Source organism: Myxocyprinus asiaticus, chromosome 27 (assembly GCF_019703515.2).
Source record: "Myxocyprinus asiaticus isolate MX2 ecotype Aquarium Trade chromosome 27, UBuf_Myxa_2, whole genome shotgun sequence".
Classification (NCBI taxonomy): Eukaryota; Metazoa; Chordata; class Actinopteri; order Cypriniformes; family Catostomidae; genus Myxocyprinus; species Myxocyprinus asiaticus.
The window spans coordinates 33,256,772-33,270,870 of NC_059370.1; the positions used below are offsets into that span (position 1 = coordinate 33,256,772).

The 14,099-nt window shown below is 40.3% G+C and overlaps 1 protein-coding gene across 2 annotated transcripts in view; it reads left to right on the forward strand.

Moving 5' to 3' along the window:
* Positions 1-14,099, forward strand: part of LOC127417995 (mothers against decapentaplegic homolog 5-like) — a 37,783-nt gene that overhangs the window by 14,443 nt on the left and 9,241 nt on the right. Inside the window, exons 1-2 of one of the 2 annotated variants that reach the window (XM_051658299.1) lie at positions 1,081-1,186; positions 1,414-2,217. In XM_051658299.1, coding sequence (XP_051514259.1) covers positions 1,815-2,217 — 403 coding nt within the window. In that variant the 5' untranslated portion in view covers positions 1,081-1,186; positions 1,414-1,814. Of the gene's footprint in view, positions 1-1,080; positions 1,187-1,413; positions 2,218-14,099 lie in introns of those variants that run through there. The other variant, XM_051658300.1, reaches the window with a different exon arrangement.

Here is a 14,099-nt window from a genome sequence, read left to right on the forward strand (position 1 = left end):
ACTACTATATTCATCTCCAGGATTTGGATGATTTGGTCAACAAATATTGTGATTGCGATTTAAACTGCAATATGAAAACAAGTGTACTTTTTTTTTTTTACCAAAATTTGACAGTGTTTTGCCCATGTTGTTGGACTTTTCTAATGGGCTACTTTTTAAGGGTTCACACTTCAGTCCTCTTAAAAAGAACCAAACATCTGACCTTTTTCACTTCAGCCACAAACAAAAAAAATAAATAATAAATAAAACAGTGAAACAAAGAGAAAAAAACTTCATATTCACATTGTACCTGTCTGCTGTGTACCTGTTTTTGTTCACTTTATGATAGGGTCTCATCCCACTATTCATCATGATTATTTTTTGGAACCCAGTCAACTTGAATATTATATTATTGTTGTATTATCATCATCATCATCATCATCATTTTACAATAGTAATACATTTCTGTAATAAAATGTTAACTTGCATGGGACATTGCTATGCTATCCAGTTAAATGAAAGAAGTTTTAAAACGTCTAGCTTTAAATTTGGCGGACAACTGCCTGAGTAAATGAGTAGCTGACTTCACATTCACAACAGCTGTATAACGCACTCCTCATTTTAGCGTCTTCTCTTCCTTCCACAAATATCATGGTGTATTAATTGTATTTCTGTATTAACTTAAAGCGGCCAAGCATACTTGAAATGATGCAAAAGTGAATCTATCCCTCTAGCCTGCCCATCATGCAGCCATTCAGAATTCTCTAATAATAAATGCATACACTATACTGATCCAGTATTCTCATTTTTTTGTAAAGGATGGAACCATTTTGATAGGACAGGCAGCATTGTGGACAGTGAAAATGGGGAGTGCTTTGAATAGTAACATTTTGTCCTGAGGCCTGATATTTGGCAGCTGAAGAGGTCAAGGGGAAGGGATGTGGCTACAGGAAGTGGCGCTCAGAGGTCTGATATCCTTTCTGTCCTGGTTATACATACAACTTTTTCAACAGCTGCGCTGTGCTCTGCTTGTTCTTGCCCTGGGAGCTCCCTGGGTGGGGCAGCGGGAGGCTGTTGCTTACAGATCTAACACAATGACTTTGTTGTAGTTCGCCATAACACATGGCAGAAGGGTACATCCTAACAGTTATCTACAAGACCTCAGATGTGCATGTTAGTGTGTAGTTTTTATTGCATTGAATGGGAGGTAGGTGTTTTGCACACACCCTTTGGATGTAATTGTCTCTGCGGCAAAGAGGGACTGATGTGGTACTTTTAATGTTTTGTTACTTGTTGCAAAACTCATGAGTAGGCTAATTGTATTGTTCATCTTAACCTGTTCTTCATAACTTGAGAAGAATGTAATGAGATTTGTCTTAATGTTCTTGATTTGCAAACTCATGTCAGTTTCTTTTTTTTGTTGTTTTTTTGCAGGTGCTCCTTCAGGAAGTCTCAACCTCTGACTGAAACCAGATCTGGCATGGATTAGTCTCTAACATCTAACAGCTGTCTAATCTGTGTGTTTTTAATTCCTAACATCGCCTTAATTCCTAAATTGCCCTTAACACTAATTCTTGGAGTGGTTGTGACCCAGTTCTACACCCCCCCCCCACCACACACTTTACTGCAGGCCTTCCTGAGCACCAGCAGCTGCGTCCTGCTTCGATTTCCTGTCCTTGGTCGTACAAGGCTAAGCCTGTCCACTCCCACCCCCCCCCCCCCCCCCCACACACACACACACACACACACACACACAAACACACACATAATCATCTTCCTAGCACACTGCAGGCTGAGAGAGCTTCAGATCCTGCTTCCTGGTGCAGCCCAGCACTATGACCTCCATGTCCAGCCTGTTCTCCTTCACCAGCCCAGCGGTGAAGCGATTGCTGGGCTGGAAGCAGGGCGACGAGGAGGAAAAATGGGCAGAAAAGGCCGTGGATGCCTTGGTAAAGAAACTGAAGAAGAAGAAGGGTGCCATGGAGGACTTGGAGAAGGCCCTCAGCAGTCCTGGGCAGCCCAGCAAATGCGTGACCATCCCCCGCTCGCTGGACGGACGGCTACAGGTGTCCCACAGGAAGGGCCTCCCCCATGTCATCTACTGCCGTGTGTGGCGCTGGCCGGACCTGCAATCCCATCACGAGCTCAAACCCCTGGAGGTGTGCGAGTATCCGTTCGGTTCCAAACAGAAAGAAGTGTGCATCAATCCCTATCACTACAAGCGAGTTGAAAGTCCTGGTAAGTAATTACTGATGTGTTTGTATTATGACATTTACGCACATAGTCAGAACAGTGTAAATGTTTTTGATTAACAATAGGGGTGAGTGGAATGACTGTATACTGTGAAGAGATGTCCATTTTTAGACATTTTCATACTCAACTGTCGTGGAAATTAGCGATCGATTAATCGTTAACACCACAAAGCGCACGTTGAGGACTCCAAACAATATGTGCATGTTGCCTGCTGTTTAAATAAAATGTTAATTAATACACTGAAGAAATGCAAGTATTGGCATTTTCCTCTTAAAATATTCTTTGTTCAGTGTATTTTAATATATTTAGGCTATGTTTAGTACGAATTTGTGAATTGTTTAATAACTGTTAATGAAATACTGTTAATAATAACTTGTATATTAGATACATATTTTAGTTAATGAAAACTTCAAAAGAAGATCGTGGTATGTTTAGGACCTTTTGGACTTCATTTTTTATTTAAATAAAATTAAGTTAAATCATAACATGCTGCGTAAACAGTACATAACATACCGCTTCTCTGGTGGTGAGACGTCAGCTGAATGTGCCTTCGTGCTTTCTCAGAGATCGTTGACATAATTGTAGGTTGGGATGAAGCAAGGAGACTGGCAGATCAACAGTACTTGTTGTACTTTAACACACACACATGGTGTATGCAGAAAACAATGTTAATTTATAGAGAAACGCTTCAACACTGATTACATTGAGCCCGCTTCATCATCTTCAGTGCATGTGTGGTGGTTCTTCCGTGATGCGGACAAGACATGACATGCAGCGGGCAAGTGCCCTCCAGCGGCGGATGACTGTATAGATTGCCTTATCAACATCTGCTGGCATGATTACTGAACGCATTTGTTCTGAAATCAAGTAATTCACCAATGATAAGCTTAATCGATCAAATTATTAATGACAATTAGCCTATTGTCGATTAATCATTAACGTCCCTAAATACTGTGCGATGGCAGAAATGCTAGTCGACTCGGGGAAAAAAAAAACTATAGGTTACTCTGCATACTGTGTTGTGGATGGGTGGTTTCTGTTTAGACAGGTTTGATGATTATAACAGGAGCGATATAGTTTTGGCACATCATGCTGCACTGCTTTCTTCCAGTGTAGATACTTTGTAACTGTTTATTGTTGCCAAGCAATATCACAGTTTGGCATAATTAAATAGATGTTATTGTATGGTTATTTATATAAAAAATTTTGGGGTTGAATTTCCTGCAAAAATGATTATATTGTGACATATGCTATAATGATATAAAATGATTAATACAGTGCAGGGCTCGACATTAAACATTGCCATGTGCATGTCCTTCAGACAAGTAAATTGGCCATTCACTTGTCCGAGTAAAAAAGTTCATTGTGCGGTAGTGTTGTCAAAAGTACCAGTACCAAATCGATACTAAAATAAAAAGATGTAATGATACCAGTGTTTATGCAGTACCGGTAGTACCGAGCACCGACTCTATCCGGTACCAGCGTGCAGTATGACTGACACACGACAGCTTTAAAATGCTCACAGCTTATTTTGAACGTGTGCTCTGTTATTTGTTTTACACTGAAATGGACAATCAAATTGAAATCATGGCATGTCCTAATGTGATTTATTAATGCAATCTTAGTGTGGATGAGCCGTGTACTTTAATGTATACATCCGACCGCTCAGAATCATTCACTTTGTGTGAGATGACAAAGCAGGGCACGAATCCACTGTATAGCATGTATTACATGTAGACTATATATTTATATAATTAAATCACAGCATTTGCTCTTTAATCTCAACTAAACTATTTATATAGCATTTAAAGCAACAGAGTTGACCAAAGTGTTCACAGTAATACAATTTAAAACATAACATTTCCAGAATACCACATACACAAACACCAGTAATCTAAAATACAAACACTCCAAAACTGTGTCCTACATTTCATTTGTCAGACTCAAAGGCCAGTGCAAAGAGATGAGACTTCAGACATGATTTAAAAGTCTTCAGTGATCACACTGGGCCATGTGGCAAACTGTTTATCTGGCAAAGTGAAGCTTCACATGTCATAGTAAAAGCATGATTCAAAATAAAAATCTAGATGCCTGAAATTGAAGAAATTGTGACAGAAATGTATTACAGATGTAAAGTAAAATGCAATATTCCCTGTAATAATAATATTGAATAAAATTTGGCAACAAAAAAAAAAAAAATGCAATGACATGTTGAAAAGTTATATTTTCACTTGTTTAAAATTTCAAGAATTAATTGATTAGACTCAATTTTGATGATGAAATTAAATTAGACTAAAACATGCAGGTCTGGAAAATAATTAGTAAACTATAATTATTAAAATAATTATTATAATATTAAAAAATAACTAAACTGGTGTGTTCAGTAGCACATTATCATATTAGCATATTTTTGCTGTGGTATTGAAATTGGGATCGAGAACCGTGAAATTTCACTGGTATCGGTACCGACTACTGAAATTTTGGTACCGTGACAACACTATTGTCCAGAGAGAAAAAAGGACACTTCTTGCTGTTATATTTTTCCAACTTTACAACAGTTGCTCAACCTAATATTATTATAAACCCAAGTTATAATTTGTATTTATATTATTATTATACTATTATTATAATTTTTATGTATATTACATATTAAAATCGACTGATTCACATGGCAGAGTTGTGATAAAAATACCTTAATACGTCAGATAGAGCTCCAGAGAGATGAGAGATTGTTATTGGTGTTTGAACTTTTTCTTTTTACCCTGCACCCCAACTAATTCTGGTAGGTTTACACAAAGCATTTTTGCTATTTCTTCCCTTGTCATGAGGGAACACCACATGAAAGGCTGCAAAACTAGATAGCTTACAACATTGCATGCTTAACAACGGCATTCGCATATTGAATTAACAGATTTATAGTTCTGTAACATCTTAAGTTCAGTAAATATGGGACAAAATGCGCATCCTCACTGCATGCACTCACACTCAATTCAACAAGCATTCAATGAGTTGCTGCATGCAAGGTTATAACAGTTGTAATTTTTTATTTCTATTTCATTTGTAATTTTTCACTCCAATTTAGTTTTTATTTTGTCAGTTCTTTGTTAATTTTAGGTTAGTTTTAGTTTTGTTTGTTAGTTATTTTTTTGTTTTAGTTTAGTTTTTCAGTACATTTAGTTTTTTAGTTTTTATATAGGGGATAAATGGAGTATGGGGAAAACCGTCATTTTTGTAATTGTGTAATGTGCAGTTTATTGCATTTTAACCACAAAGTCCTCTTTAATGCACTGGACATGAGAAAGTAACACTTACTGCAACTCTGAAAACTGAACTTCAAACAAAACTCTTTACAAGTTCCAAATGAAATGTAAAACAAATCACAGATTGACAGGGTAAGACAAAATGAGTGAAATGACTGTGTGTGTGTGTGTGTATTGTATGTATTTTATGTATGTTGATAAGTGTGTACGTGTTAGAGGTCGACCGATAGTGGGGTTTGCCGTTACAGATAACTAAGGTGGGAAAACTGACCAATAGCCGATTAAATCGGCAGATAGTTTTTTAAATATATAATATGAATGAAAATTTTCCACACAATTTAAAATAGTGCTGAACTTAAGTATTACTTTTCATGGCAATACTTTAATACATTTCTCCCACTTGTACCTTCTTCAAAGCCTTTGCCATCTAAATTATTGAAAATATTATTTTAAATATTACAGGTCAAATGTGTTTGTTGTTCAGCTTTTGCTATGCTTCATCACTACTGACAATATTTGTTATAGTATTTTATTGTCATATTAAATCTATAAATGATGTAAAAGAAAGGGAGAGAGAAAAAGGTATAGAAATAAAATCAACTCATGTCTTGTCTTTTTAACGGTAATTTTAGAATGGCATTTTCTATATCCATGTGCCCTCACGTTAACACATTGTGTTATACAGTATAACAATGTGCGCTCATGAATTGTCTATCAAATTTATTTCAGACAGATATATCATGTTCTTAAGTTTTTTGTACATAACTAAATCATAAAATTAGGAAGTTTGTACAGAAGTTCATTTAGTCAGAGCAGATAAAACTTTGGGAAAATTTATAGTAAAAAAAACTATAAAACGGAAAACTATAAAACTGTTCCTGTGTGCGTGCAGTCACACAATGAATCGTGCTTGCACTTGTTCTTCTGAAGCAAACAAACAGCTGAGCAAAACAAAAACTGCAATTAATGACTGATTTACTACTGATAATTAACTTCTAAATTCACTTAGAAACAAAACCTCTTCGGAGCGTTCATGTTTATAATGTGACTAGAACAAATTGGACACCCCTCTACCCCGGAGAAAAAACTCAATGGATCTACACAAATTTTAGATTTATTCAAAACAGCATATTAAGAGGAAAGGTAAACAGTTTCCATCATTGACTTTAACATTGTTCTAACCATTCGAATGGCTAATGTCCATTTGCCTGGCCTCTCCACCTTGTCAGCAATGCAATTATCCAGTGCAGCGATTAATTATAAACAAATTAATTATGAAACCACCTTTGGTTGTCTTAAATGACTGATTTATTGTACCATGACAATAATAATAACATGCATTGTACGTGTACCTTGGCTTTTCTCTGTCAATGTTTTAAATGCGTTTGAAGCATCCATCTCTCTTTGTTTTAACCTCATGCTTTGAAAACAACCAACAGACAGTTCATATGACTCGTGCATTTTTTTCAAAGCCACTTGAAGATGTGCGATAGCTCTGTGAATCACAAAAGGCTGTCTTTAATAAGTAAATATATAATATGCTTGTGCAGCGCCAGCTTATTGAAGCGTTATTGAATGGTGCTACTCTGTTTACACACACACACACTCGCAGTTATTTTTAGCCTTCACGCGTTGCGCAACATTTGAGCGCTACTCAAGCATCTCAGCATCTCAGATGTAGATGCTCAATAGTTCGGTTCACTTATAATTTGCATTTAGAACGGCGCCGGAGGTACATTTTACCAGAATTTGAATAAGAAGTGAATTAAACTACTGTGAACTTGCTAACAAACAGACACATACAGGACTTACTGGAGAGTTCAGAATGTCAAAATAAAAGCCAGAGGGTTTTAAAGTTAAAGGTGCACAATTTAAATATATTACTGTTGTATTTAAAATTCTAAAAGTCAATAATAATAATAAAAATAATAATGTATTGTTATTATTTGTTTACAATTTATAACAATATTTAAGTTTAATGGGTTCCAAAAATAACTGTGAATGAAAGTGAACTGATATCTTACAACTAAATTGAACTAAAAAAGATCTGAATCCTTCAAAGTCCAGGCACAAGTTGAATGTTTTTTGCAAAAAAAAACAAAACTGCCTTTTCTACTGAACACTTGGACTGGAATTACTGTTAATTTTGCTGCAGCATTATCCAGTAGACGAGTTAACAATAAAGTTTTTCTTAATAGTTTGTACATTTATATTGAAATAATGTGTAGTTAAAGGTTTCTTTACATATAATTGGCATCACTCAGTGAGGTATAGATATTTTAAACTGATAATGAAAAAAACAACACTGGTATTGGATCGGTATCGGCCGATGCTGTGATTTCCGATATCGGGATTGGAAGAGAAAAAGTGGTATCGGTGCATCCCTACTTCAGACCTGTGTTTCCCAAACATTTTTACACTAAGACACCCTTTTATGGTAGTGTTGTGCAAAATACTTAAATTGTTAATCTTTAGTGTGTGATTATTAGATATTGTTATTCTAATTGATATTATTAGTTAGGTTTGTGTAGCAGGAGACATTGGGCACAAACGAGGCACAACACAGACAAGGTACTGTACACTTTTAGCTGTGGAGGGTTTTTTTATTGACTGAAGTGCAGCAGTGGAGAAGTGTGCAGGGTAGGTGAAGGTGCTCAGTGTGCAATCGCCGCCTTCACTTCATGCAGTGTGATGGTGAGTGGGTGCCTTTATAGTAGAGGTGAGACTCACTCCTTGTCCGAGTCTTTGTGGAAAACGAATGCCAGCAGGGTGAAGTCTGCTTCCTCTTAGTCGCTGCCTGTAAAAACGTAGAATAATGTGTGAGTGAGGTCACTAAATCTTTTCACATTTATCAGCGAGCTCACGGTACATTTCCTCACTTCTCATTCAGCTGTTTCTCATGCTGGCTTTTATCCCTGTGCCTCCCTTGTTGATTAACAGGTGTGCCTGATTACCTCTGCAAGTGAGTCTAATTGTCGTTGCCAGGGGTGACGCTGATTGGAAATTAGGCGCCTTGCCACAGTCCCCCTCCAAACATCATCCTGTTTCTATGTGGGTGGGTGGGTGGGCAGACATCCTTACCTGATAACATCCTGGAGAGCCCATCCCTGTTTCCGTTGGCTGACCCAGCTGCATAGTGAAGTGGAAGACCTGGAGTGCGAAGAACCATACAGATACATTCGTATCCTTTGCCCTGGCCATCCATTGGAGAGGTGCATGATCTGTGATTAATATAAAGGACTTCCCCAACAGGTAGTACTGCAACTCCGTGACTGCCCACTTTATTGCTAGGGCCTTTCTCTCCACAGCAGCATATCTGGTCTCGGCTGGGTTCAGCTTCTGACTGATATATACTACCGGGTGTTCCTGCCTCTTCCAGCACTGTAACAGTACTGCTTCCACTCCTGTATCAAACGCATCCATCTGTAAAATAAAAGGCAGAGAAAAGTCGGGGACATGTAACACTGGTTTGGATGTGAGGGCTCTCTTTAGTACCTGGAATGCCTGCTCAGCCTCCTTGGACCATACGACCCTCTCTGGTTGTGCTTTCTTTGTCAGGTCTGTAAGGGGGCAAGCCACAGAGGAGAAATCGGGGATGAAGCATCGATAGTGTCTGGCCAACCCCAAAAAAAGCATGTACCTTTCTTTGTCAGGTCTGTAAGGGGGCAAGCCACAGAGGAGAAATCGGGGATGAAGCATCGATAGTATCTGGCCAACCCCAAAAAAAGTATGTACCTTTTGGTGTTGGGATGAGGGAACTCTGTTACTGCTGTCACCTTGTCTTCCTGGGGAATCACCAGTCCTCGTCCTATGCAGAAGCCCAGGTACCGTGCCTCTGACAGACCCAGGTGAAACTTGCGGGGGTTGGCCGTCAGCCCAGCCCTACACAGATATGACAGCACCTTCCGCAGCCATAGTAGATGGTCTTCCCATCCTTTGGAATGGATCACCACATCCAGATATGCGGTGGCGTACTGTTGGTGGGGGCGCAGGATGACATCCATCATTCTTTGAAAGGTGGCTGGTGCCCCATGCAGCCCAAAGAGGAGAACCTGATACTGCCAGTGGCCCAGTGAAGTACTGAAGGCCGTCTTCTCCATTGCCCTGTGTGCCAGTGGGACCTGCCAGTATCCCTTCGTCAAATCCAAGGTTGAAATAAAACCTTTCAATGAGTTCGTCCACCCGAGGCATGGGATAGCTGTCGAAGGTTGAGACTTCATTTAGCTTCCTAAAGTCATTACAGAAGCAAAAGGTGCCATCCGTCTTTGGGACCATAACGATGGGGTTGGACCATGGGCTCTTGGATGCTTCAATCACCCCGGGTTTTAGCATCTTCTTTACCTCCTCCTCAATGGCTTGCCAGCGGGCTTCAGGAACTTGATATGGCCGCTGCTGTACCACTAGTCCTGGTGGTGTGCGTATATCATGTGATATTACCTCTGTCTGTCCAGGGACCTCCGAGAACCTGTCCTGACTAGGGCCTCCATTTCCTTTCGCTGGGCTGCCGACAGATGTTCTCCTAAATCCACCACTGGGGGTCCCTCCATGGCCAGTAGGGCTGGTTGATTTCCTGGCTCCACCCGGCACTTGAGGAGATTGATGTGGTAGATCTGGTCCACCCTCTGTCTCCCTGGCTGCCTTAGCCAATAGTTCACAGGCCCTGTATGTTCGTTGTTGGGCGCACTGGGACTCCACGAGGCGCTCTTCCATAAGCAGTATGACCCACTCAATTCTGTTCTTCACGTACTCAATGTTTGAGCGGAATGGTGATGGCTGCTGTTCCCAGGCTTCCCTCACTACACCTAAAAGGCCCCTGGGTTGCCGGCCAAACAATAATTCGAATGGTGTGAAACCTGTTAAAGCTTGTGGGACTTCTCTTACCCCAAAGAGCATGTATGGTTGGAAGTTGTCTCAGTCAAGCCCATCCTCAGCTATCACCCGCCGTAGCATCTGTTTCAGAGTCTGATTAAAGCATTTTACCAATCAGTCTGTTTGTGGGTGATATATTGAGGTGTGTAGTTGTTTCACTTTGAGGAGTTTGCATAGATATTTCAACATTCGTGAGCCGAAGGGTGTTCCCTGGACAGTCAATATCTCCTTTGGGATTCCGACCCGGCTGAAGAGTAAAAGGAGTTCTCGGGCGATGTTTGCTGATGTTGCTTTGTGTAGGGGAACTGCCACAGGGTATATGGTAGCGTAGTCCACAAACACCAGAATGTGTTCATGTCCCTGGGCACGGCTTTGACTTGCTGGCCATTGATATTTACCTCTCGTTTTGGAGCTGCCACCGGAACTCTTGAGGCATGTAAAGCACCCCGACATCCAGTCCCGTGCCTCGGGTGCATTTGGATCTGTTGGCATCGGCTCGTCTTGCACTGTGGCTGATGATGGCAACGAGAATGGCCTGGTGGTACCCTCGGCGCTTCGCGATCCCCTGGGCTTCTCCGAGGGAATGGGCAGCCTTCTCCCTGGCTTCTCTGGCATAGGTGGCTTTGGAGCATTCCACTGCTTTAAGTTCTTTTAATGTGGCAGGATTCACCATGCCGACCTGATGACAGTGCGCATGAGGTAGTGCTCTCATCATTTGATCCACTACTACCTTTTCAATCACTTTGGCTGGTGTAACATCATCTTCCGATAGCCAGAGCTCTGCCAGCCACTGTAATTGTGCCGCCTGTACCCTCACCGTCATGTTGGAGTCAAAGCCTCGGTCATCTGTGCAGTGCAGAATGGGAAGAGCCCCACCCTGCGAGGGTTTCTTGAAAATATTATAGTCATTTGAGGTGGTAACCGGCAGCGAATAGTAGATGCGTTGCGGTTCCCCAATGAGGAGAGGGGCAATAAATTGTGCCATCCCTTGCACGCCGCCACCACCTCAAGTGTATGTAAATATGCCTCAACATCGTCCTGATCAGTGAGTTTTTTCAGGATATATTGAGCTGTTAATCTCACTTCCGGGTGGGGGCCTGGGTAGCTCAGCGAGTAATGACGCTGACTTCCACCCCTGGAGTCCCAAGTTTGAATCCAGGGTGTGCTGAGTGACACTAGTCAGGTCTCCTAAGCAACCAAATTGGCCTGGTTGCTAGGGAGAGTAGAGTCACATGGGGGTAACCACCTCGTGGTCGCTATAATATGCAGTTCTTGCTCTCGGTAGGGCGCATGGTGAGTTGTGCATGGATGCCGCAGATAATAGCGTGGGCCTCCACACGCGCTACGTCTCTGCAGTAACATGCTCAACATGCTCAACAAGCCATGTGATTAGATGTGCGGATTGACGTCTCGGACACGGAGGCAACAGATTCAACTTCCGCCACCCGGATTGAAGCAAGTCACTACGCCAACACGAGGACTAAGCGCATTGGGGAGAAAAGGGGAGGAAAAAAAAAAAAATCTCACTTCTGGTGCTGGGGGGTCTAGCGACAAGCTGGAGAAAGTCCTCCATGCTGGGAATGGGAGCTGCTGCTTGGGGTGCCTGGTCGTGCCGCGAAGCAGGACACGTTGGGCACAAAAGAGGCACGACACAGACAAGGTACATTTTCACCCCCGGAGTGTTCTTGACCGAAGTGCAGCATTTGAGAAGTGTGCAGGGTAGTTGACCCCAAGCCTTCCCTTCATGCAGTGTGATGATGAATGCCATTATAGGAGAGGTGAGACTCGCTCCTCGTCTGAATCTTTGAGGGAAACAAATGCCAGCAGGGTTAAGTCTGCTTCCTCCTAGTCACTGCCTGTAAAAACATAGAAAAATGTGAGAGTGAGCTCAAGGTACATTTTCTCACCAACTTCAGCTGTTTCTCTCACTGGCTTTTATCCCTGTGCCTCCCTCATTGATTAATAGGTATCAGGTGTGCCTGGTTACCTCTGAGAGTGAGCGAGTCTAATTGTCATTGCCAGGGGTGACGCTGATTAGAACTTAGGCGCCTCGCCACAGTTTGTTAAAGTTAATAGGCTATTGATTCCATGCAGTCAGAGTTTGACTGAGGAACAGACCTGTCATTGAATTTTACTGGGCTTAAAACTACTATAGATTTACAGCTTAAAACTACTATAGATTTACAGCTGAGTACAGGGAGTCTTTTTCTTTTTTCTTGTCAGTATTGCTGTTTGATTAATATTAACGATATAACATACAGCAGCGGGTCTATTGGGATGCATTTACACATCGCACAGATCAGATATTTTGAGGTATAAGATTGTGCTGTCTGCTTTCACTCGTAATACAGTACATTACTGGCTGTGCTTACATTTGTATCGCTTTGACACAAGATTTGGTCTCTTAAAGTGGGGCATTTTGAACAAGAAGCACGTTTGACTGTTCACATGCGCAGCTGCATTCACAGCGAGAGACGAGCGCTCGCGCAGACATACGCGTGTGAGTGTTTGAAGGGTACAGAATTGAGACAGTATTTGGTATGCCGGTACTTTTAACATTGGTTGCAATGAAAATATTGAACTGAGCACCCCACACTGTAAAAAAAAAAAAAAAAAAAAATTAAAATTTACGGTAAATTACCAGCAGCTGTGGTTGCCAGAGATTTACAGTGGAAAATACGGTAACCATGTTTCAGGCTTTACGGGCTGTAATTTGGATGCCTGTATATTTTACGGTGCATTGCCATTTATATTATTAAATGATAAACTTGATACATTAACCTTCTGAAACTGTAAAAATCTGCTTTTCATTTTATAATGTATTGTTAATCACCGTAGTAATTACAGAAGGGCACATGATGACATGAAGTTCATCAAAAGTGGCCCTTCCAGAAGCAATAACCAATAAACAAGTAGAGACAGTGCTCGGTGTCACTCACACAAACACTAAACACCATCAGGGTAAAACACGTGAAATTAAAATAATTCAATAAACATTAACTAAACTAGATCAAAAATAACACAGATCACCCCAAAGTACATAACTGATATTAAAAATAAGAAGAAACATAACTATTCCCATAAAATATAATTAAATGTAATTGGTCACGCAGGGAATTCTGGGAATGCCCGATTATTATTTTGTTTTTTAACCCTAATTTTAACAGTAATTTACCGTAAAAAGGACTGTACTCTCTTGTTAAACATAATCTACATTTTTAACATTATACAGGAAAATCATACTTTTTACATATAAACCTTTTTAGCGTATATTTCAAGGTAACTACCAGTTAACCAATTAACCTTTTTCTTTAGCATTTTTACAGTATTTTACCCATTTAAATTACGACATTTTTTACAGTGCAGGGTGTTAATGGCGGATTTAAAGGTTTAATTACATATTGCAACAAAAATGAAAACTAAATATTTTAAGATTATTTTTATTTTAGTTAGTTTACAAGCCATGGAAATTTGTTTAGTTTCAGTTTTTACAATTATGCTTTTTTTTTTTTTTATTTTATTTCAGTTTACGTTTTAGTTTACGATAATAACCTTGGCTGCACGAGAGAGAGAGAGGGTGAAGAGCTGATTTATTCTTGCAGATTCTGGAATTACAGTTTGATGCAAAGACAATATTATTGATCTGATTTGTTCATCTGCATGGATTGGTTTACCAGTTCTCAGCTAATGTTTAAGTGAATAAAAGTGTGCGGGAATTCCCCGCACCACAAACATGGA